The sequence below is a fragment of the Rhinatrema bivittatum genome, chromosome 1, assembly GCF_901001135.1.
Source record: "Rhinatrema bivittatum chromosome 1, aRhiBiv1.1, whole genome shotgun sequence".
NCBI classification, from domain to species: domain Eukaryota; kingdom Metazoa; phylum Chordata; class Amphibia; order Gymnophiona; family Rhinatrematidae; genus Rhinatrema; species Rhinatrema bivittatum.
Window position 1 is genome coordinate 10493194 of NC_042615.1, and position 25685 is coordinate 10518878.

At 46.1% G+C, this 25685-nt stretch overlaps 1 protein-coding gene across 8 annotated transcripts in view; it reads left to right on the forward strand.

The window, feature by feature from the left end:
• ADAD1 (adenosine deaminase domain containing 1) overlaps nt 1–25685 on the forward strand; it is a 551435-nt gene that overhangs the window by 21955 nt on the left and 503795 nt on the right. For all 8 annotated transcript variants that reach the window (XM_029586923.1, XM_029586984.1, XM_029586949.1 and 5 more), the window contains exon 2: nt 9429–9612. In XM_029586923.1, the coding sequence (XP_029442783.1) occupies nt 9435–9612 (178 nt within the window). In that variant the 5' untranslated portion in view covers nt 9429–9434. The remainder of the gene's footprint in view (nt 1–9428; nt 9613–25685) is intronic.

Consider the following 25685-nt stretch of genomic DNA (forward strand, 5'->3'; position numbering starts at 1 on the left):
ACGCTGTCCGATTGGCCGGTGCTGGGCAAGCCTTGCCCAGCACCGGCCAATCGGGCAGCGTGCCTTCGCTCGAGTTTCTTTCCTACATATGTCACGGAGTTTTTTGCAGGTCCGCGGCGCGCGCTCCCGGTCTCTCCCGCTGCCGTTGCCGCTGGGCTGTCAGCACGTTCAAGCCCAGTGGGAACGGCAGCGGTGTTGGAAGAAGCTGTGGCACCCGCGGCTGGCCTTTTCTTCTTCCCGCGCCTGCCCCCCCCCCCTCCCGTGACCTGAAACAGGAAGTGATACACGGAGCGGTGCGCGGGAAGGAGAAAGAGCCGTGCCGCGTCGGCTGCAGCATCGGCCCCCGAGCAATTGAACCAGCCGGCAATCGAGAAGAGTCAGCAGCATGAGCCTCCCGCGGCCGAAGGGATTCTTCTTTCTTGGCCTGCGGGGGCTCATGCTGCTGACTGTTCTCGATTGCCGGCTGGTTCAATTGCTCGGGGGCCGATGCTGCAGCCGACGCGGCACGGCTCTTTCTCCTTCCCGCGCACCGCTCCGTGTATCACTTCCTGTTTCGGGTCACGGGGGGGGGGGGGCAGGCGCGGGAAGAAGAAAAGGCCCAGCCGCGGGTGCCACAGCTTCTTCCAACACCGCTGCCGTTCCCACTGGGCTTGAACGTGCTGACAGCCCAACGGCAGCGGGAGAGACCGGGAGTGCGCGCCGCGGACTGGCAAAAAACTCCGTGACATATGTAGGGGGAAGAGGAAGTGAGTAAGATAGAGTGAGAAGCAGCCAGCCAGCCTGTGTGTGATTGAGTGGTCAGAGAGCTGATGTGTGGGTGTGTGTATGTGAGAGACAATGAAAGTGATTGCTCAGGGAGATGACTGATGTGTATGTGAGAGTGTGAGGCATTAGTCAGGGAGGTGACTGATGTGTGTGTGTGTGAGAGAAAAAGCATGGAAGTGAGAAGTCTGGGTATGTGGGAAAGCATGAGCATAAGAAGCCTGGAGTTGTGGGAGTGAGAAACCTGGGTGAGTGTGCATGCATGAGAGAGAGAGAGACTGCTTGGTAAGGTGACTGTGTGTGTGAGAGAAAAAGACTGGTGTGTGTGAATGTGAAAGAATGTGATTCAGGGAATGAGAAGCCTGTGCACGTGGAGAGTGAGCATGGAAATGAGAGAGACTGGTGTGTGTGTAACAGAGAGAAAGTGATTATGGGAATGAGAAGCCTGTGCATGTGAAGAGAGTGAGCATGAGAGTGAGAAACCTGGATGTGTGTGAGACACAGCATGGGAGGGAGAAGCCTGTATATCTGAAAGAGAACTTGGGAGTGGGAAGCCTGTGTGTGTGTGTATGCATGAGTGAGATCAGGTGACTGGTGTGTGTGTGTGTGAGAGAGAGAGAAAAAGTGATTATGGGAATGAGAAGCCTGTGCATGTGAAGAGTGAGCATGGGAGTGAGAAACCCGGGTGTGTGTGACACATCATGGGAGGGAGAAGCCGGTATATCTGAAAGAGAACATGGGAGTGAGAGACTGGTGTGTGTGTGTGTGTGTGTGTGTGTGAGAGAGAGAGACAGAGAAAGTGATTATGAGAGTGAGAAGACCATATATGCAAGTAGAACACGGGAGTGGGAAGCCTGTGTGTGTGTGTGTGTGTGTGTACGGCATGAGAGAAACTGTTCAGGAAGGTGACTGGTGTGTGTGTGTGCCAAAGACTGTTTGGGAGATGATTGGTGTGTGAGAGACAGAAACTGGTCATGGGGGCATGACTGGTATGGTGTGTGTGTGAGAGACATGGGCACTAAGGAAGAGGACCATAAGTATAGAGCTTAGCTTCTACTGCTGCTTCTGGTGTGTGCCATGGCCTGCAGGGAAGGGGAGTAGGAGAGCTGCTGGAGGGGGTAAGTAAAGGTGGCTTTAAGTTTATTTTTCTTGACTGCCATTTTAATTGTGTGATGTCTGCTTTTTTGAAATATTTTATTGGTGTTTGGAGAATGTTTAATAGTTTTTATGAGTTTTTAATTGTTGGATGTTATTCTGTTCATAGCTGTTTAGAAACATTTATTCTGCTTATTAGTATAGTTTTACAATTATTTCTGTTTGGGGATCTATAGCTGCTTGTTAGTTCTGTTTTCCTATTAAGAGGTGTATTGGTGTTTAGGGTCTGATGTAATATTTGTAGTGTTGCCTTTTCATAGATAGGGTTGCTCCTGTTTGAGTGTATTCCATAATACAGGTGTAACTGTGTGCGGATTAGTTTATGTGCATTACTACAGATCCTGGGAGTATGTTAGGTCGGTTCTGTGTCTGTTACCGAGATGAGATATTTTGCTAGCATGTAAGCGTTTGTATCGGTCTTATTTGTTGTGTTTTCTCAGAGGACATACATTGGTGGTAAACTGCTGTCTTTTCATAAGTAGGGCTATTGAGAACTGAGTTAATTATATTAGTCCGGCCCTCTAAAACCATCCCAATTTCTCATGCGGCCCCATGGGAAAATTAATTGCCCACCCCTGGTCTAGTACAACCCCAAAGTGTACTTTGGCTAGCTGAGTGTATTTGCCATTGCTACACCTTAGCTAGACTGCAAGTCGCAGACTCTTGTGAAGGCTCATCACGTGAGAGCCATGGCTTCTGCTTTTGCACATCTTTGAGCAGTAACCATCAAGGATATCTGTAAAGCTGCAACTTGGTGTTCAGTTCAGACTTTTATATCCCACCCTGTCTTGATAATCTCTGGACAGTACATTTATCCCAGGACAAGCAGGATGCTAGTCCTCACATATGGGTGATGTCAGTAACGGAGCCCTAGTGCGGGAAAACTTCTGTCAGTTTCTAGAAACTTTTGACTGGCAGCCTGGGGCTACTGGGCATGCCATGATATTTTCTGCCACAGGGGTCTCACTTCAGTCTTCATTTTTTCACGCAGCTGGACAGCAGCACGGATATCGGAGCCCTCTGAGTTACCTCAGTATTATAATTCTCATATATAGTTCTCTCCATTAAGGGGTCTCAAAAATGTTTTCATATATCACCGGCTGGTGAATTATTTCGATTTCTAAAAAAACCCCCAAAAAACCCGAATTTCATCTTTCTGTCATCGACGGCCGTCTATGTCAAGATGTCTTCAGGATTCAAAAAATGCCTGAATTGTAACCGCACAATGTCTGTTACTGATCCGCACGAAGAGTGCGTTAGATGTCTCGGGGAAAAACACGACATTTCGTCGTCTGAGAAATGTCAAGAGATGACGCCAAAAGGCCGTAAGCTCCGCCTGGAGAAAATCCAACAGCTATTCAGCTTACAACTGACTCCTTCTCCAGCTACTTCTTCGAAATCCTCGCCATCCGGAGTATCGAAAAAGGTACTGTTAAAAAAAGCGCCGAGCTGACTGTTCCGGAGATAAATCCTCCCCTACTCCGTTGACATCATCGATACATCCGGCCTAACATAAACATCGCCACAGACACGCCCCGACCTCACCGTCGGCACTTGACCGAGGAGAACCGTTACCGAAACGGCCTAAACTTACTATAGCCTCGGTGCCTGAAGGGCCTACTCCGACGTCACTTCCGCAACATACGGAGGCAGCGACACTTCCACTGGTGGCACCACCTTCGTCGATGCCACAGGACTTCACAGCCTACATAAAAGAGGCAGTTTTACAAGCGATTAAGGAACACCTGCCTGCACCTCCGCTGATGCCGGTGACGTCCCCTTTAACATCGACTTCACCGATGCCGGTACAATCAGTACCGAGGTCTCTTCCATCGATGGTGCCAGCGATTCCGGGACATTTCCCGATGCCGGGTATCGACCCGACGCCGGGACCTCTCTCGATGCCGGGTGCGAGCCTGATGCCGGCCATTGCCTCAACAACGGAGGCTTACTCGACACCGGCCACTACATCTATGCCTCTCACTGCCATGTCGACAACAACCATAGCAGCGCAAGGCCCCGTCCGGCTTCCGGATTCGTTCCTCCCTCCAGAGCGAACGACTACATTCACATCGATGCCCTCATCGATGCCTACCTTTTCATCGAGTATACCATAGATGCTTCCTGCTCGTTTTCATCAGGTATCGCCGTATATACCCACCATGGGTACCGAGCAGTCATCGAGAGACAAGACACCGATGACAAAGACAAAATCCACGATGCCACTTTCTTCTACAGTGAATACATCATCTGAAGCAAGACTATACTCGATACTTCAGAAAAAATATCAGGATCTCCTGGATTCCTTACCTTCCAACCCGGTGGAAGAGGAGGCTTCTCCACAAGAACCCATTCCAGGACCCTCTGATGTACCTCTTCCACACCCAGCTAAAAAGCCAGGTCCTCATACTCCAGAATATGATTCCTGGAGCGACACACAATCTGATACCTCAGAAACTTTCATGTCTGACCCGTCTCCACCAGAAGACCTTACTTTCTCCTCTTTTATCCAAGATGTGGCCGACTCTATTCCATTTAAACTAGAATCTGAGCAGGATCTCCGTCACCAAACTCTTGAGGTGCTACAATTCGTAGATCCCCCCCCCCCCCCCCCCCCCCCAAGCAAGTCATGGCAATACCTATCCATGTTGTTCTTCCTCAACTTCAACAAAGAATGTGGGAACATCCTTGCTCTGTTCTTCCCATCAATAAAAGAATGGACTCCACATATTTAGTCCAACCTGCACCAGGTTTCCAGAAATCCCAACTGCCGCATTCTTCTGTGGTGGTAGAATCAGCACAGAAAAAAAGCAAAAAGATCAAGAGTACATGCCTCTAATCCTCCAGGAAAGGATAATAGGTTCTTGGACACATTTGGAAGGAAGGTTTTTCAAGGTGTAATCCTCAATTCTAGAATTGCAGCCTACCAATTGTACATCACACAGTACCAAAGGAACCTCTGGAAGCAGATGGAGGAGTTCATGCCATCTTTGCCCCAGGAATTCAGAGAGCCAGCCCAACATCTCATTCAAAAAGCTTTTGAAGCTGGCAAGCATGAAGTTAGAGCCGCCTATGACTCATTTGAGACAGCCTCAAGGGTGGCAGCTTCTGGCATAAGTACTCGCAGATGGGCCTGGCTAAAAGCATCAGACCTCAGAACAGAGGTGCAAGAAAAGTTGGTAGACCTACCCTGTGCAGGGGATAACTTATTTGGAACAAAAGTTCAAGAAGCGGTCTCTCAACTAAAACAGCATAAGGAGACCTTAAGGCAGTTACCTTCCATGCCTCATGATACCACTACCCACGCTGTACGTCGTACCCAGCGAAGGGATATTCGCAGGCCCTATTACCGTCCTAAAAGATACTATCCACCGGCAACTAGGCCTCGCCAACCAAGATCCCAGCACAGACCACAACCTCGCCAACAAAGAACAACCAGACCTGCACCTGCCGCTCAAACAGGTCCCACAGCTGGTTTTTGAAAACATCTCCAGAGAACCCAGCCAATCTCTGAATCCTCTCTCACACTTACCGGTGGGGGGAAGATTATCCCATTTCTACAGCACATGGAAAACCATAACGACAGATCAATGGGTTCTTTCCATCATATTCCACGGGTATAAGCTCAATTTCCTAACAATACCTTCAGAGCTTCAAGAACCTCTGATTCCTCCCAACAGAAATCACATTCCTCAACTTCAAATAGAATTATCCACCCTTCTGAAATCCAGGGCCATAGAGTCAGTGCCCCAGTCTCAGCAGGGCAGAGGATTCTACTCCCGATATTTCCTCATTCCAAAGAAATCAGGAGGCCTTCGGCCCATCCTAGACCTCAGAAATCTAAACAAATTTCTAAAAAAGGAAAAGTTCAGAATGGTCTCGCTAGGTACCATGCTTCCACTCCTCCAAAAGGAAGATTGGCTTTGTTCTCTGGACCTTCAAGATGCATATGCTCACATCCCAATATTTCCTCCTCACCGCAAATATCTGCGTTTCATGGTAGGTCATCAACATTTCCAATACAGAGTACTGCCCTTCGGACTCGCCTCTGCCCCCAGAGTATTCACAAAATGTCTGGCAGTAATAGCAGCACATTTACACAAACAAGGTGTTCATGTCTTCCCATACCTAGACGATTGGCTCATCAGGAGTCAGTCTCAACAAGGAGCAATCAATTCTCTCAATCAAACCATTGCTCTACTTTACGCCATGGGATTTCTCATAAATTATCAAAAGTCCCACCTCACACAGTCTCACTTGCTCCAATTCATAGGAGCAGAGTTGAACACCGTCCTTGCAAAGGCTTTTCTACCCGAGGATCGAGCAGAAACATTAGCTTTCCTAGCACACTCGATTCTCTCAAGCACGCAGACAACAGCTCATCGTATTCTAATTCTACTAGGCCACATGGCCTTCACAGTTCATGTCACTCCTATGGCAAGACTAGCCATAAGAGTAACCCAATGGACATTACGGTCACAATGGATCCAAGCCATTCAACCACTACATTCTCCAATTCAGGTAACCCAACAACTACACTCTTCGCTCCTTTGGTGGATCAACACGGACAACTGCGCAAGGGCTTACCCTTCCAACAACCAGTTCCACAAATTACTTTAACTACAGATGCATCCACCTTGGGTTGGGGAGCTCACATAGACAATCTCCAAACTCAAGGAACTTGGACAAAACTCGAAGCAACATATTTTCTGGAACTTCGAGCTATACGTTATGCACTGCATGCATTCAAGGATTGCCTTTCACACAAGACTATTCTGATTCAAACAGACAATACAGTAGCCATGTGGTACATCAACAAACAGGAAGGTACGGGCTCGTATCTCCTGTGTCAGGAAGCAGCACAAATTTGGGGCTGGGCCCTGAATCACTCAATGTTCCTACGAGCCACTTATCTGGCAGGTATACACAATGTCGTAGCGGATCGACTCAGTCGTCAATTCTAACCACATGAATGGTCCCTGGATCCTGCAGTAGCGGCCAGGATATTCCAACGTTGGGGCCAACCAACGATAGACCTCTTTGCGTCACATCTCAATCACAAAGTGAACAAGTTTTCTTCTCTACACAAACAGAAGAACCAATCAGCCAAGGACGTCTTTGCTCGGCCTTGGAACTCAGGCCTACTATACGCGTATCCTTCAATACCGCTCATAACCTCATGAGTACACTATCCAACTTGAGGCCTTCATAGTCCTCCCCTATTTAATTTCCCTGCTTTTCGCCCAAGTTATACAGACCCAATTCTCTATACTTGCTTCACTCATTTTGTTTATCCAGGTTACTTTTACCCTGTTCATTGTTTTAATCCAGGTTACTTCTACCCTGTTCATTGTAAAACAAGACTTTGTCTCTGTTGTTTTTTGCTGGTTGTAATGTAAACCGAAGTGATAATTAATCTTGTTAATTGAACCTCTGTATATAAAAAGTTATAAATAAATAAATAACCAAAACTCTGGTGAAACTACAACAGGACAAGGGGTCCATGATACTCATAGCCCCGTATTGGCCTCGACAAGTATGGTTCCCCACACTGTTGGACCTCTGTCAGGGATCCAATTCGACTGGGCATAGCTCCCACTCTCATAACTCAGGATCAGGGCCGGTTACGACATCCCAACCTTCAGTCCCTATCCCTGACAGCATGATTGTTGAAAGTTTGATATTACAACCACTCAATCTTTCAACTCATATTTCGCAAGTACTCATAGCTTCACGTAAACCTTCCACAAGAAAGAATTACGCTTCCAAATGGAAAAGATTCACCTACTGGTGCAAGCAAAACAACATTGATCCTTTCACTTGCACCATTACCTCGCTACTAGACTACTTATACCATCTTTCAGACTCTGGTCTTCAGACTTCATCTGTAAGAGTTCATTTAAGTGCAATCTCAGCTTACCATAATAAGGTAGGAGATGCACCAATTTCCACACAACCTCTCGTCAGCAGATTTATGAGAGGTTTAACTCAACTCAAACCACCAATTCGACCTCCAGTCGCAGAATGGGACTTGAATGTGGTATTAACAAGACTTATGCGTTCTCCTTTCGAACCCATAGACTCCTGTGACATTAAGTTTCTCACATGGAAGACTATCTTCCTCATAGCCATTACATCGGCTAGAAGAGTTAGTGAATTACAAGCGCTGGTCACGTACGCACCCTACACAAGGTTTTTCCTTGACAGTGGTCCTCCGTACACATCCAAAATTCCTTCCCATAGTTGTCACTGAATTCCACTTGAACCAATCCATAGTTTTACCCACATTTTTTCCAAGACCTCACTCTCACCAAGGAGAAGCAGCCTTGCATACTTTGGACTGTAAATGTGCTCTATCCTTTTATTTAAACCGCACTGCAGTTCACAGGAAATCCAATCGGCTCTTTGTATCTTATGATCCAAACAAACCAGGTAAAGCAGTGGGTAAACACACTCTATCCAATTGGCTAGCAGATTGCATACAGTTTTGCTATGAAAAAGCAGGCTTTCCTCTCCAAGGGAGAGTGAAGGCACACTCCGTCAGAGCAATGTCAACCTCAGTAGTACACTACCGTTCTGTGCCAATACTTGACATATGTAAAGCAGCAACATGGACTTCTCTTCACACTTTTGCAGCTCATTACTGCTTGGACAAGCAAGGAAAACAAGATTCAGCCTATGGACAATCTGTCTTAAAGAACTTATTTCCAGTTTAAACCCAACTCCTTCTGCAACCAAATTCATGCTCTCTTCGGCTGGCTCATTTCCACAACAACAAATCACTGTTGCCTTCATATTAAATGACTCAGCTTCTAGCTTGCTAATCGCCCATATGTGAGGACTTAGCATCCTGCTTGTCCTGGGATAAAGCAAAATTGCTTACCTTGTAATAGGTATTATCCCAGGACAGCAGGATGTAGTCCTCACAGAACCCACCCGCCACCCTGCGGAGTTGGGCCTTCCTATTTTTCTAATTTTATTTTTGCTAATGCTTATTGCTACATACAAGACTGAAGTGAGACCCCTGTGGCAGAGAATATCATGGCATGCCCAGTAGCCCCAGGCTGCCAGTCAAAAGTTTCTAGAAACTTTGACAGAAGTTTTCCCGCTCTTGGGCTCCGTTACTGACGTCACCCATATGTGAGGACTACATCCTGCTGTCCTGGGATAAACACCTATTACAAGGTAAGCAATTTTGCTTTTCAGAATAGTTGACAAATCTTAGATTATTGCTTTGGAAGTGGTTTTCTAAATTTAACTTACCATCTTGCTCAATTGTTTTTCCTAATTACCTAGGTTCTCTCCTTCAGACTTTTGGTGTCATCTTAAGTAGCCGATACACGAGCCTCCATGCCATCCATGCATTTCCCAAAGTCTGCAATTGAGCTATTAATCATTGAATTGCTCAAACATTTTTGAACTGTGTAGCCTGTACGCATTGGTCTGTAAACTTTCTTTATTAGTTTGAAATAACTTTGTAAACTGACTTTCTGTTCTTAATTTTATTGCAGGAAAACATGGCCAGCAACAGCGATTGGCATCAGGGTTCAAGAGTGCCTAGTTTTGCTCAAATGCTGAAGAAGAATTTACCTGTACGGGAATCTTCATTATCAGTGTCCACAGTCCCTCCATGTTCATCAACTGCAGTTTCTTTTATGCCAAATAAAGAGGCAGCTAAACTGACACAAATTACAGGTATTCAGTATATAATATCTATTGAATGTATCTGCATTACTTTGCATGAGAGAGCCCCTTGTAAAAGGGTGTCAGTAATGTTACAATAGTATTTCCCATCTAGATGTTTTCTAACTATTATAATTAAAGAACTGTTATGCAATTACAGGTTTTCAAACCATTAACCAATTTTTTTAACTTAATGTATGACATGTAACCTAAGAGATGTTAATGATACTACTAATACCTTAGCAAGTTACAAGTCTTGAGTTTCACTTTGGATCCTTTAATCATTTATTAGGTCATTAAGGGGAAAATAATGAAAAAGCCCACAGACCTGTAGGCTAATTTCAAAGGGCAACTCCTTGCAGCATTTCCTTTGAAAATTTGAAGTTGCAGGAAAAGTACAAGTGTACTTTTGCAGTTACCTTAAACAGGTACAAAAGTAAATGTGGAACTTTTAAAATGAAATCCCCACCTCTGTCTACCCTACCCCTTTTTTTGCCACAGTAAAAGTACTTGCAGGTTTGGAGGGAACAATTTTCAAATGCTGTTTTCCCGTTGATAGCAGGGCTGAATTAGCCATGCTGTCATGGGAACTGTCCTTCAGGGCCCAGGAGGCGAAGCTTAAATAGAATACAGAGCTTTGCTCTGTGCAGCTGCGCATGCCTTCTCGCGCAGCAGAAGATATTCTCCTCAGTCTATTCTTTCCACGTGCGGGATCGCACGCGGGGCTTCGTGATCTCCTCAGACACAAGCAACATGTCTACTCCAAGGCCTTCTGGTTTCAAAAAATGTAACTGTGGAAAGGTCATGTCCATCACCGATGGACTTGATCAATGTTATCTGTGCCTGGGGCCGCCTCATATTCAGGCCTCATGCCCTCATTGCGGCCGGATGTCGCGAGCTCAGCAGCAGTGAGCTCAAAAGATTCACAGCTAAAATTAGCGGCAGATGAGTCTCACGACCCTCCATCGGAGGCCCATTCCTCACCGGGGCCATTAAAGGAATCAGGCCGGAAGGTAAGACTATCAGCGTCTATCGAACTCCATACCTCCAGGACTGGAGGTTATGAGGGCCGCAGGCCGAAGGAAAATCGGCGTCAGAAGGCCTCAAAAAAAGAGCAGGGACCCGTCTCTGCCTCGATCGACAGAGTCGGAGGGGCTCCTCGCAGACAGAAAATGGTCGAAGATGGGGGACGCTGCATCGCAAAAGATGCACGACGCGACTAAGTTGACGTGAAGCTTACTACCATCGAGGTCTGCGTCGAAAGTGTCGAAGATGACGCCATCAGCATCCAATAGCGTCGACATTGGCGCATGTGTCAGGAGCGACGCAAAGTACATCAAAAGCATCGAATGAAGCACCAGGATCGACGCATATCCCAACAGGAGCGTTTATATCGACACACAGAGCACCGTCAACGACGCACAGGACATCAGGATCACATGCAGCATCAGACCTGACGCAAACAGCGTCTATCGTCTCAACACGCGTCTGAATCGACGCAAAGAACAATATACCGGACGCATGAGCAATCAAAAGCGCAAAATATTTCTTTGCGGAGTAGTCACTCTTCCAGAGAACTACTACCATCGGGCGAGGAAGGAGTACAGATCACTTCTCATTCTTCTTCACATTCGGCCAGCTCATTTGTAAGTCAGTTCAGATACATCATCCAGACATGTCCTGATTGATGAATTTTCAAAGGAACCTCAACAAAAAGAGGAAAGAAGAGCTAACCCATGAGTTACATTCTCGACCTACTAAACCTACCAGACGTCTGTCATGCACCCCATCTCGGGAGTTAAAGACTAGCTCTAAGCCAAAGATGCTGACACAAACGAAGGAAAAATTTATGCAACTCTCGTTAGCACTATCTGATTTTTTTTGGGGTCATGCAGTCATCGTTTGACATGCTGACTTCACCGAGAAGTGACGTACCACGTTCTTCCTCGTCCTTCTCCCAAGGGGAAGTGACAGCAACACCTCTGAAGGAGCTAACTCCTCCACAATCGGTACATCAACCAATTGAGCAGGAACCTCTGTACATTACGGAACCTAATTCCCCCTCAAACATCACCTTCATCATCCATGGGATTCCCATCTGATCCTCCAGAAGAACCCCCTGAACCAGACTCTCCTTTGGAGGATCTATCCTACCCAAAATTCCTGGAAAAAGTTGGATCGATGTAACATCTCGAAATCCAAAAAAAACACCAGATCAAAGGGCAGACACCTTGGATTTACTCAACATTTGACATGCCAGCTGAACCCACATCGTTACCTTCACATAAGGTCTTAGACTCAGTCCTTGAAAACTCATGGGAAATGCCATTTTCAATTCCATCTGTATCCAGGAAAACAGATTTAAAATTCAGAATGAGGCGCTCTCCCTGTTCTGTCCAACTTCTGCACTCCTCGCTGGTCGTGGAGTCGGTGATGCAGAGAGCCAAAAGATCCAAGCTGCATGCATCTGTACCACCGGGTAGGGATCAAAAGCTCCTCGACGAATTTGCAAGAAAATCCTTCCAGGGAGCAATGTTGTCTGCTCTCATTCAACAACATCAATTTTATATTGTTCAGTATTGGTTTGTTCTTCATCTGTTGCACACACAATGTACCAAGCTCGGAACATCTTCTTACAGATTCTAATCACCCAATCAGTGATATGGAAGAAGGTATTAGGAACCTGCTACATACAATTTATGAGTCTTTTGAAACTTCATCTCGCATCTCAGCATCGGCGATAGCTGCGAGAAGACTCACATGGCTTCGCTCAAGTGCCATTCATGAGGATCTACACTCAAAACTTGCAAACCTACCTTGCAAAGCAGATAATCTCTTTGGGGATACATTTCAAGAGACTGTAGCCAATTTAAAAGAACAAGCAGTAGCGGTCCAGTCCCTAATTCAGCCATCAACATTCTCTTCACAGAGAAAATACTATAATCCCCTACGCAAACAATCCTATCAACGTAGGCCGATACGACAGTACTAATCATATCGATCTCAACCTTATAATCAACCACAACGTGTTCAAGAATAGCAAAATCACAACAACGAAGAGGTCAACAACGAGGACAATGCCCACAGAGTCAACAGACCATGTCTTCAACCAAGACGCAATCCTCTTTATAAAGATTACAGCCACCACTACCACATCTATATCCGCCAGACAGGATTTCAACCCGCATATTAGAATGGAAGAACATAACAACCGACCAGTGGGTTTTGGAAATAGTGGTGAAGGGATACCAACTACAATTTGCTACAAACCCTCAGCTCCCTCATCCTATTCGCAAGGTAAAACATCCACAACAACCCCTACTACTGAAGGAAATACTATCCCTTCAGAAACAACGAGCAATTCACTTAATTCCACCGCATACTCGCCATAGAGGTTTTTATTCACCAAAGTTCCTCATTCCAAAGAAAACAGGAGGTCACCGACCAATTTTAGATCTCCGGGAACTCAACAAACACGCAGAGGAAAGTTCAAGATTCTTGGTCATTAAAGAATATTCTACCACTTCTACAACCCAAGGACTGAATATTTATTTTATTTATTAGATTTTATATACCAGGGTTCCTGTATGGGATACAGATCACCTTGGTTTACAGTAAACATTAACTTCGCTCATGGGCTGTACATAGAGCAATAGAAAAACAAAACAGTAGAAAACTTCGCTTGCAGGCGGAGCAAATAACAGAAGAAACAAGAATTGACACAAGCTGGTACAACGGGTAAGATATGTTCCATAGATCTGAAGGATGCGTATACACACATACCAATCAACCCCTCTTCGTGGCGATACCCATCCTTCCAATTTCAGCTCAAACTTTATCAATACAGAGTCCTCCCATTTGGTCTCTCAGCAGCCCCCAGGGTTTTTACGAAATGCATGGCAGTAGTGGTGGCACATTTAAGGAAACTGAGCATCCGGATCTCCCCATATCTGGACGATTGGCTGTTTAGTAGCATTACAACCCGAGACACTCCGGCAACATCTACATCAGACGATCCAATGCTTGGTCCGACTGGGAATAATAGTCAATTATCAAAAATCCAGTCTCGAACCAACGCAGATTCTTCAATTCATTGGAGCACGATTGGATACCATAAAGACAAGGGCGCTTCTATCACACAACAGGACGTTAGAGATGTGTCGTCTGATACGATCTCTCCACTTAACCCCACATCAGACAGCACAACAAGTTCTCACTGTCTTGGGACACATGGCAGCAGCCATCTATACGGTTCCCAACACAAAGTTGCACATGCGCCGATTTGTAATGGGGATTTAAGAGGCAGTGGAAACAGCATTCGCAGCCTCTCGCAACCAAGCTATCCCTCACCGCGGAGATGATAAAGGACTTGGACTGGTGGTTGAAAAGACAAACATTGACAAAGGGAGCTTTGTTTAACCCACCTCAGCACAATGCAGTCTTAACCACCGATGCCTCTTGCAAGGGCTGGGGTGCACATTTGGATCATTTGCAGACTCTGGGTTTGGTCCACCCAAGAACAACACCTGCAAATCAACTTACTGGAACTACGAGTGATCAAGAATGTGATTTGTACATTCCTTCCTCTCTTTCAAGGTCAAATTATGGTCTATACTGACAATCAGCTAGCCATGTTTTATATAAACAAAAAAGGAGAGTCTGGTTTCTGGATACTGTGCAGGGAAAGATTCAGATTCTGGAGCATGCACATGAACACACTATACAGGTAGAAGCAACCTATCTACCAGGAGTGGTGAACACTCGAGCAGACAAAGTCTAATATTCTATCCTCCCGACTGGGAGTTGAACCAACAAGTGGCATTAACCATATTCAAAAAATGGGGAATGCCCTCAATAGACCTGTTCGCTACAGAACACAATGCGAAAGTTCCTAGCTTCTGCTCTGTCTGGAGCAGCAATCAGTGATGCAGGATGCATTTCTGATTCCGTGGATGGAACCTCTCATGTATGCTGTTCCCCCAATTCCACTCATCACAAAAACCATACAAAAGTGCATAAAGGACGCAGCACAGATGATTTTAATAGCACCAGCTTGGCCCAGATAACCTTGGTACACTTACCTTCTAAATGTTTCCATGGAAGAACCATTCACACTACCAACTCAGGTAGACCTTCTAATGCAAGAAGCAGGGACTTTACTGCATCCGATGTAAGCATCCCTTCACTTAATGGTGTGGAGGTTGAACGGCTCCTATTAAATGAGCAGGGCATATCAATAGCTGCCCAGGAAATACTTTTACAATCCAGAAAACATAGAAACATAGAAATGACGGCAGAAGAAGACCGAATGGCCCATCCAGTCTGCCCAGCAAGCCTCACACATTTTTTCTCTCATTCTTATCTGTTACTCTTAGCTCCTTGTTCTATTCCCCTTCCACCCCCACCATTAATGTAGAGAGCAGTGATGGAGCTGCATGCAAGTGAAATATCTAGCTTGATTAGTTAGGGGTAGTAGGGGCAGTAACCGCCGCGATAAGCAAGCTACACCCATGCTTATTTGTTTTACCTAGACTATGTTGTACAGCTCTTGTTGGTTTTTTTTTTTCTTCTCCCCTGCTGTAGAAGCAGAGAGCCATGCTGGATATGCATTGAAAGTGAAGTATCAGGCACATTTGGTTTGGGGTAGTAACCGCCGTAACAAGCCAGCTACTCCTCGCTTTGTGATTGCGAATCCTTTTTTTCTTCACCCCTGTCGTTGAAGCTATGCAGGATATGCGTGAAGCATCAGTTTTTTGTTTTTGTTTTTTTTTTCCCCCTGCCGTTGTTTGTTGTTTGTTTATTTTTATTTTTTTTCCCCTGCCGTTGAAGCAGAGAGCTATGCTGGAAATGCGTGATGTATCAGTCTTTCTCCCATGCCGATGCAGCAGAGAATGCATGGAAAGTGAAGTATCAGGCACATTTGGTTTGGGGTAGTATCCGCCGTAACAAGCCAGCTACTCCCCGCGTTTTGAGTGCGAACCCTTTTTCTTCTCCCTTGCCGTTGTAGCAGAGAGCTCTGCTGGATGTGTGAAGTATCAGTTATTCTTCTCCCCTGTCATTGAAGCAGAGAGCTATGCTGTATATGCATTGAAAGTGAAGTATCAGGCATATTTGGTTTGGGGTAGTAACCGCCGTAACAAGCCAGCTACTCCCCTCTTTGTGAGTGCAAATCCTTTTTTCCATTACCTCTTGCTGTTGAAGCTTAGAGCGATGTAGGAGTCACAGTAAGCATGTGTATGTTTATTTAATAAGGGTATTGTGTCAATAGCCATCATTCTGGCGAGTCACCCACTCTTCATTGGCGGCCTCTTGACTTTATGGATCCGCAGTGTTTATCCCACACCCCTTTGAAGTCTTTCACAGTTCTGGTCTTCACCACTTCCTCTGGAAGGGCATTCCAGGCATCCACCACCCTCTCCGTGAAGAAATACTTCCTGACATTGGTTCTGAATCTTCCTCCCTGGAGCCTCAAATCGTGACCCCTGGTTCTGCTGATTATTTTCTTACGGAAGAGGTTTGTTGTTGTTTTTGGATCATTAAAACCTTTCAAGTATCTGAAAGTCTGTATCATATCACCTCTGCTCCTCCTCTCCTCCAGGGTGTACATATTTAGATTCTTCAATCTCTCCTCGTACGTCATCCTATGAAGATCCTCCACCTTCCTGGTCGCCCTTCTCTGTACCGCTTCCATCTTGTCTTTGTCTTTTTGTAGATACGGTCTCCAGAACTGAACACAGTACTCCAGGTGAGGCCTCACCAAGGACCTGTACAAGGGAATAATCACTTCCCTTTTCTTACTTGATATTCCTCTCTCTATGCAGCCCAGCATTCTTCTGGCTTTTGCTATCGCCTTGTCGCATTGTTTTGCTGTCTTCACATCATTAGACACTATCACCCCAAGGTCCCTCTCCTGCTCCGTGCACATCAGCCTTTCCCCCCCCATCGAGTACAGTTCATTCGGATTTCCACTCCCCATATGCATGACTTTGCACTTCTTGGCATTGAATCTCAGCTGCCATATCTTCGACCACTCTTCCAGTTTCCTTAGATCCCGTCTCATTCTCTCCACTCCTTCCGGCGTGTCCACTCTGTTGCAGATCTTAGTGTCATCCGCAAAAAGACAAACCTTACCTTCTATCCTGTCCGCAATGTCGCTCACAAAGATATTGAACAGGACCGGTCCCAACACCGATCCTTGCGGCACACCACTTAAAACCGCTCTCTCTTCAGAGAAGGCTCCATTTACCATCACACATTGTTTTCTGTCCGTCAACCAATTTGCAATCCAGGTCACCACCTCGGCACTCACTCCCAAGCTTCTCGTTTTATTCACCAGTCTCCTGTGCGGAACCGTATCAAAAGCTTTGCTGAAATCCAAGTAGATGACATCTAGTGCTCTTCCTTGATCCAATTCCTTGGTTACCCAGTCAAAAAAGTCGATCAAATTTGTCTGACAGGATCTTCCCCTGGTGAATCCATGCTGCCTCTGGTCCATCAATTCTCCAGACTGTAGATAGTTCACTATTCTCTCTTTCAGCAGTGACTCCATTACTTTTCCCACCACCGAAGTGAGGCTAACCGGTCTGTAGTTGCCTGCCTCTTCCCTGTTCCTACTCTTGTGAAGCGGGACCACCACCGACCACGACACGTAATTACCGTCATGGTTAAAAGGTGAGGTGAAAGAGGCTATTTTAGCCACACAAACATCCATCAAAATTGGAAGAAGGATCCATCTGAAGAAAATAGAATAAAACATAAGCAGTGTAAAACACTGATAAGACAGGCGAAGAAAGAATTTGAATTGAAGTTGGCCATAGAGGCAAAAACTCATAATAAAAACGTTTTTAAATATATCCGAAGCAAGAAACCTGTGAGGGAGTCGGTTGGACCATTAGATGACCGAGGGGTTAAAGGGGCTCTTAGGGAAGATAAGGCCATTGCAGAAAGACTAAATTAATTCTTTGCTTCCATGTTTACTGATGAGGATGTTGGGGAGATACCAGTTCCGGAGATGGTTTTCAGGGGTGATGAGTCAGATGAACTGAATGAAATCACTGTGAAACCTGGAGGATGTAGTAGGCCAGATTGACAAACTAAAGAGTAGCAAATCACCTGGACAAAAGAATCCTAGGGTACTGAAGGAACTCAAAAATGAAATTTCTGATCTATTAGTTAAAATTTGTAACCTATCATTAAAATCATCCATTGTACCTGAAGACTGGAGGGTGGCCAATGTAACCCCAATATTTAAAAAAGGCTCCAGGGGTGATCCGGGTAATTATAGACCAGTGAGCCTGACTTCAGTGCCAGGGAAAAATAGTGGAAACTATTCTGAACATCAAAATCGTAGAGCATATAGAAAGACATGGTTTAATGGAACACAGTCAAAATGGATTTACCCAAGGGAAGTCTTGCCTAACAAATCTGCTTCATTTTTTTGAAGGGGTTAATAAACATGTGGATAAAGGTGAACCAGTAGATGTAGTGTATTTGGATTTTCAGAAGGCGCTTGACAAAGTCCCTCATGAGAGGCTTCTACGAAAAGTAAAAAGTCATGGGATAGGAGGCGATGTCCTTTCATGGATTACAAACTGGTTAAAAGACAGGAACCAGAAAGTAGGATTAAATGGTCAATTTTCTCAGTGGAAAAGGGTAAACAGTGGAGTGCCTCAGGGATCTGTACATATATATATATATATATATATATATATATATATATATGTGGAAAGGAATACGATGAGTGAGGTTATCAAATTTGCGGATGATACAAAATTATTCAGAGTAGTTAAATCACAAGAGGATTGTGATACATTATAGGAAGACCTTGCAAGACTGGAAGATTGGGCATCCAAATGGCAGATGAAATTTAATGTGGACAAGTGCAAGGTGTTGCATATAGGGAAAAATAACCCTGGTTGTAGTTAGTGTTAGATTCCATATTAGGCGCTACCACCCAGGAAAAAGATCTAGGCATCATAGTGGATAATACTTTAAAGTCGTCGGCTCAGTGTGCTGCAGCAGTCAAAGGGAACAATGTTAGGAATTATTAGGAAGGAAATGGTTAATAAAACGGAAAATGTCATAATGCTTCTATCGCTCCATGGTGAGACCGCACCTGGAATACTGTGTACAATTCTGGTCGCCACATTTCAAAAAAGATATAGTTGCAATGGAGAAGGTACAGAGAAGGGCAACCAAAATTATAAAGGGGATGGAACAGCTCCCCTATGAGGAAAGGCTGAAGAGGTTAGAGCTCTTCAGCTTGGAGAAGACAGCTGAGGGGGGATATGATAGAGGTGTTTAAAATCATGAGAGGTCTTCAACGAGTAGATGTGAATCGGTTATTTGCACTTTCGAATAATAGGACTAGGGGGCATTCCATGAAGTTAACAAGTAGTACATTTAAGACTAATCAGAGGCACTGACAGATGCTCTCATAGGCCCCCTGACAAAAAATTTCAATGCCTTAATTGAAAGGTGATTCTATCTGGCTCAAGGCAATGCGGCCCATATTACCCTAATTCCCAAGCCCGGCCGCAATCTCCTGCAGCCTATAGACCTATATCTTTGCTGAATGTAGATCAGAAGATGCTGGCCAAGATTCTGGCTGATAGGCTGGACCTGGTCCTCCCCTCTTTAATTCGAGCGGACCAAGTTGGGTTTGCCAGGAAAAGATATGCCTTGGCTAATATTCGGCGGGTCTTGGCGGCCATTGCCTTAAGCACTCATTTTTGAGTGCCGTATTTGGCCATTAAGTTTTGACGCAGCAAAGGCCTTTGATAGGGTGGAATGGCCTTACTTATTTCACATTTTGAATGAGATGAATATCACAGGCTGGTTTCAGGGGGCGATTAGCCTGTTGTATCAAGACCCAGTGGCGAGCATATTGGTCAATCAGTCATGCTCGGATAGTTTTTCCATCCATCGGGGAACTAGGCAGGGGTGTCCACTTTCCCCGTTGTTGTTTTTACTTCAATTAGAGCCCCTTCTTTTGGCCATTCAGGTGGCTAGGGATGTTAAAGGAATCAGATTTCAATCTCAAACGTTTAAATATGCGGCTTTCGCAGACGATATTCTGTTTCTTTTGACCGATCCTAAAACCTCCCTACCCCCCTACCGCAGGTGGGTCGAGATTATCTCGGACCAGTGGGTCCTCGCCATCATCCGAGATGGGTATTACCTGGACTTTCTTCAGCTCCCACCGGACAAGTTTGTGGAATCTCCTTGTTCACCCCTCAAGAGGGCGGCACTAGAAGTTACCTTGCGGAGGCTCCTATCCCTACAAGCCATAATCCCAGTACCTGCATGGGAGGAAAATTCTGGGCATTATTCCATTTATTTCATAGTACCCAAGAAGGAGGGCACTTTCAGGCCCGTCCTGGACCTCAAGTCAGTCAACCGGCACCTACGGGTCCCCAGCTTTCGCATGGAAACTCTGCAGTCTGTCAAGAATGCAGTACAGCCAGGGGAGTTTCTCACATCCCTAGATCTGTCAGAAGCCTACTTGCATATCCCAATCCATCGGGATCACCAGCGCTATTTATGCTTCAAAGTCCTGAATCAACACTTCCAGTTCCGAGTTTTACCCTTCGGGTTAGCCACCACGCTGCGAACCTTTACCAAGGTCATAGTAGTAGTGGCGGTGTCACTCAGGAAGGAAGGAATCCTCGTCCATCCCTACCTGGACGATTGGCTGATCAGGGCAAAGTCCCCGGAGGAGAGCCACCAGGCAACCAACAGTTATATCTCTTCTGGAAAGCCTAGGATGGGTAGTAAACTTGAACATGAGTTCCCTACAGCCTTCTCAGTCGCTGGAATACCTAGGAGTCCGATTCGACACCCCGGAAAACAAGGTCAGTCTGACCGCCAAGAGGAGAGCAAAGCTCCAGAATCGTCTGCAGGTCCTGCTGAGCGCCACCCGGCCCACAGCTTGGGATTACCTACAGGTCCCTCGGCATCCACGCTGGAGGTGATACCATGGGCGCGGGCTCATATGAGACCATTACAATGCGCCCTCCTATCTCGGTGGAGCCCATGATCACAGAACTACACCGTACACCTAGCTCTCCCAGCCAGAGTGCGGAATCAGATACGGTGGTGGTTGCAGCCCGGCCACATGAGCCGGGGGTCAAGAATGTCCTCCCCAACCTGGACCCTGCTCACTACAGATGCCAGCCTGAACGGATGGGGAGCACACTGCGAAGAACTCACCGCCCAAGGGCGGTGGAACAGAGAAGAGTTGGGGTGGAACATCAACCGACTAGAGGCACGGGCAGTCAGGATAGCGTGCCTGCGATTTGCCCACAGACTTCGAAACAGAGCGGTCAGTGATGTCGGACAACGCCACCACGGTGGCATACATCAACAGACAGGGCAGAACCAGAAGCCAACAGGTATCCCTAGAAATAGCCCCCCCTGATGACTTGGGCGGAAGCAAATCTCCAGGACATCTCCGCCGTCCACATCGCCGGGAAGGACAACACCACGGCAGACTTCCTCAGCAGAGAAAGCCTAAATCCAGGGGAATGGCAGCTGTCGCCCACAGTTTTCCAGATTGTGGATCAGTGGGGGACGCCGGGCATGGACCTACTAGCGAACAGGTCCAACGCTCAAGTACCCAGATATTTCAGCCGCAGGCGGGATCTGCTATCCCAGGGGATCGATGCCCTGGTACAGCCATGGCCTCAGGGGATCCTGCTTATATGCCTTTCCTCCATGGCCCCTGCTGGGTGCCATTATACACAAGATTCAGCGGCACAGAGGCCTAGTTCTTCTAATGGCCCCGGACTGGCCAAGAAGACCCTGGTACGCAGACATGAGAAGACTACTGGCAGGGACTCCATTTTCCCCTGCCTCCACACAGGGGCCTGCTGCGGCAAGGTCCCATCCTCCACGAAGATCCAGCTCAATTCTCTCTTACGGTCTGGCCATTGAGAGGGCTAGACTGAAGAAAAGAGGATACTCGGGGCCGGTAATAGATACACTCCTCCGAGCACGCAAGTTATCCACAGCACTAACATATATAAGGATCTGGAGAGTATTTGAAGCCTGGTGCGAAACTCACAGCACCAATCCACATGCCGCTAAAATCCCTATCATTTTGGATTTCCTGCAAGATGGCCTTCAGAAGGGTCTGTCCCTCAATTCCATCAAGGTTCAAGTGGCAGCGCTATCCTGCTACGGTCCCCGGAGTGACGGCAACAGCATCGCCACACACCCAGACGTTTCACGTTTCTTGAAAGGAGTCAAATACATTCGCCCGCCACTGAAGTGGCCAGTGCCCCTGTGGAACCTCAACCTAGTTTTGGAATTTCTAGCGGGATCTGCCTTCAGACCACTTCGAGGCCTGTCCCTCCGTTTGTTAACCTTGAAGATGGTGTTCCTGCTGGCTGTATGCTCAGCACGCCGCATCTCAGAGCTACTAGCGCTGTCCTGCCGTGATCAGTTTCTCAGAATCACTCCAGAGGCTATCCATCTTTGCACGGTTCCTTCCTTCTTACCCAAAGTAGTCTCACACTTCCATCTCAACCAAACCATATCCTTGCCTACCATGGAAGGTTTGAAGAAGTCTGAAGAAGATCTAATACTACGCCATCTCGACATCGGCAGGCTGCTGTCCAGATACCTGGAAATGTCAGAAGCAGTACGAAAGACGGACCACCTGTTCATCCTTCACAGCGGGAAGAAGCAAGGGGAAGCGGCCTCACGGGCAACCATCTCCCGCTGGATCAAAGAAGTTATGAAGGCAGCCTACGTAGAAGCGGGAAAACCACCGCCTCTACGGGTCAAGGCTCACTCTACCAGAGCGCAAGCGGCCTCTTGGGCAGAAACTAGGATGCTGTCGCCTGCAGAAATATGTAGAGCGGCGACGTGGTCCTCCCTCCATACCTTCTCCAGATTCTATCGTCTGGATGTCCAGGCCAGGGAGGACATAGCATTTGCGAGGGCAATCCTGAACGGACCTCGGGCAGCCTCCCACCCAGTCCGGGAGTAGCTTTTGTACATCCCACTTGTTTTGAGTCCATCTGCTACACGCTAGGAAATGTAGAGATTACTTACCTGATAATCTAGTTTTCCTTAGTGTATGCAGATGGATTCAGCATCCCGCCCAGCTGCCGGTATACATGGGGATTCACAGACTCACGGTGAGCCATGTTTTCTTATATAGGGCATCCACCCTGCCGGGTGTCGACGCCTTCCGGTTGAGAACACTGGTGGTCTCCAGCTACTATCAATCAGTCAGGGTAATCCTGTTCATTTAATCGATCGGTCAGCTACAGCTTTTTGCAAGGAAGATTACTGAATTGCTGCACTTCCTGCGGGGGTATATGTACCCGTGCTGACGTCAGATCAGTCTCCAATTGCTAGCACGAGCACACTATACCCACTTTTTTGAGTCCATCTGCATACACTAAGGAAAACAAGATTATCAGGTAAGTAATCTCTACATTGACGGCCTCCTTCCCTTTAAAATGTGGGGTGCATCAAGGCTGCCCGCTCTCTCCTTTACTATTCGTATTAGCAATTGAGCCTTTAGCGGAAAAGCTCCACCGTGCTGCTGGATTCTGGGGGCTTAGTTTGGGGGGGGGCACCTCGTTAAACTAGCTTTGTTTGCCAACGACATTCTATTATTTGTAGGCCGGCCTTGGCAGAGTGTGCCGGTCATACTTTCCATTTTCACACAGTTTAAAGAAATCGCGGGCCTTCCTATTAATTTTTCCAAGTCCGAAGCTTTAGCCTTAAATTCCTACCTCCCTGCATCCTGGTCTGGTTCCTTTCCCTTCACATGGGCCTCCGGGAAGTTGAAATATTTGGAGGTTTGGATCAATTATATGAGCTCAATATCCGGGAAGCCTTGGTTAACCTTAGGCAACAGTTGCAGGCCTGGCAGTCTCTCCCTTTCACTTTTTCCGGGCGTTGTGTGCTAATAAAGATGTTGATTGTTCCTAAATTGCTATATAAGCTTCATATGCTTCCAATTTGGCTTACTACTCATGATCTTAAGAAATTACAAGTTGGGATGGTTAAATTTTTGTGGGTGGGTAAGCGTGCTTTGATTAAATATCAAACTTTGATGTATCCCAAGACACAGGGAGGGATGGGACTGCCAGATTTTCATATATACAATGTTGCCTGTCAGATGTGATTTATTGGAGAATGGTTTATTGATAATTATACTTATTGTGAGGAGGGGCTGCTCACTCACATGACTTAACCTTGGTCTCCCCTCTACTTAGTGCAAGCTCCTGCAGGCAAGTTACAACAGCTGGCTGTCCCCAAATGCTTGTTGCAACCTTGTAGATGGGCTTGGAGATGGATACGTAATCTTTTATCATCTATCTAGCCCTTTCTCATTGTTAACCCCGTTAGTGGGTAATTGTGATTTTCAGCCGGGTGTGGGTGCCAATGGGGTTTTTCAGATGTGGGCCCATCGGGGTCTCATGTATGCTTTTCATTACTTTGAGGAAGATACCCCTCAAGTATTATGATTTGAGACTATGGTTAAAAATGATCAGTTATGACCTAAGTTTTTTTTCGCTTATCTTCAAGCGCGACATTATTTGCAAACCTTTCATTGGCAGCCGGCGGAGATCTTGAAGGAAAGCGCTTTTGCTAATACTTTGTTTCAAGTTGCATATTCTCATAATGCTATAAAAGGCTGGAGTGGACTGATAAAAAGCTTACTGCCCGCCATGCACCTCTATCTTCTGGCCACCTATTGGGAGCCATGGTGTGTAATGGATATAGTGGTCACCTCCCTCAATTCCTGCTTTACTTCTCTACACAAGCGCCTGAAAGATGGAGGTCTGCGTGACTTACACTTTAGGATTATCCACCTATGCTTCATCGGTTGATATTGTGCTCCTCCCTGCAAGTTTTTTGGGATCAGGTTATGGACTGTATTGCTAAATGTATTCAGCTACTTCTTACACTGTCAGCAGCGCTCCTCCTGGCTGGGCCACAGGCGCTGCCTACAAAATGCACTGGGGCCCAGGATTGTTTCAGCAGGATTGTGCTTTTGTTAGCCTGTCGAGTGATACTGACTGACTGGACTGATCCCTTGCTAAAGCCATCCATTAAGGCCTGGCATCCACGTATGATGGACATGCTGCTGGAGAGGATGGACTTTACTACTTTGCCTAAGAACACCGATACAAAATGCGCTGACTGTTGGGCGCAATATTATTCTCTTCTTTTGCCCGTTTTTCAAGGTCATTTGCTCACAGCAGGATATCGTACATGTTGGTACTCTATTGCTTCTTCTGGCTCTACAATTTAAGTCTATTATATTGTTTATCTTCATCCATGCCCGCTTTTTGGTTATGAGTCTTGGGGCTTCTGGGCGGGATTGGGGGGAGGGGAGCGGTTATCATTGGGGGTGGTGTGAATGGTGTTTGAATGGGTATTGAGTGATGTGGCTGGAGCGTCTGGGGGTTTATGAGTCCGATTTGCTGGGATTCTTAATAGCATAAAGGGGTGGGGGATGTGGAATAAATAAATAATGAAATGAAGACTTGCACAACCTTTCTGTCACACTGGTTACCGTATTGATAGTGTTTAGCGCTATGTTTTCTGTAACTGAGATATTGTATGTCTTCACAATAAAAAACGATTTTGCAAAAAAAAAAAAAAAAAAAAGATAGGGAAGATGTCCCCCTGTATTGGCGGAGGCTTGGAGAGAGAGGGTATTTGTAAAGTGGGTAGATGGGCTGGGAGGGGTAGGGAGGAAGAGGGGGTGTCATGGGGGTGGCAAGCTTTTGATGTATAGTACCTACAGCCTGTATTTTTCCATTAGAGATAATTCAAAGATGTTATCTTAAGTTTGTAACTTTACATGTTTAAATTACTATCTGTTGACTGTTTATAGATTTATTACTAATAAAAATTGTCAATAAAAAAAAACTTTGAAATTAGCAACAAGGAACATTATTCTCCAATAGTCAGAAACCCTGCTTGTATTGGCCTTTTTTTCATGTTCACAGCAAAGAAAATGTTGTGGGGAATCTTGGGATGGTGTTTATTTTTGGAATACAATTTTAGCCAAAAAATGTTATCCCATTTTTGAGTGATACAGAAAATGTTTT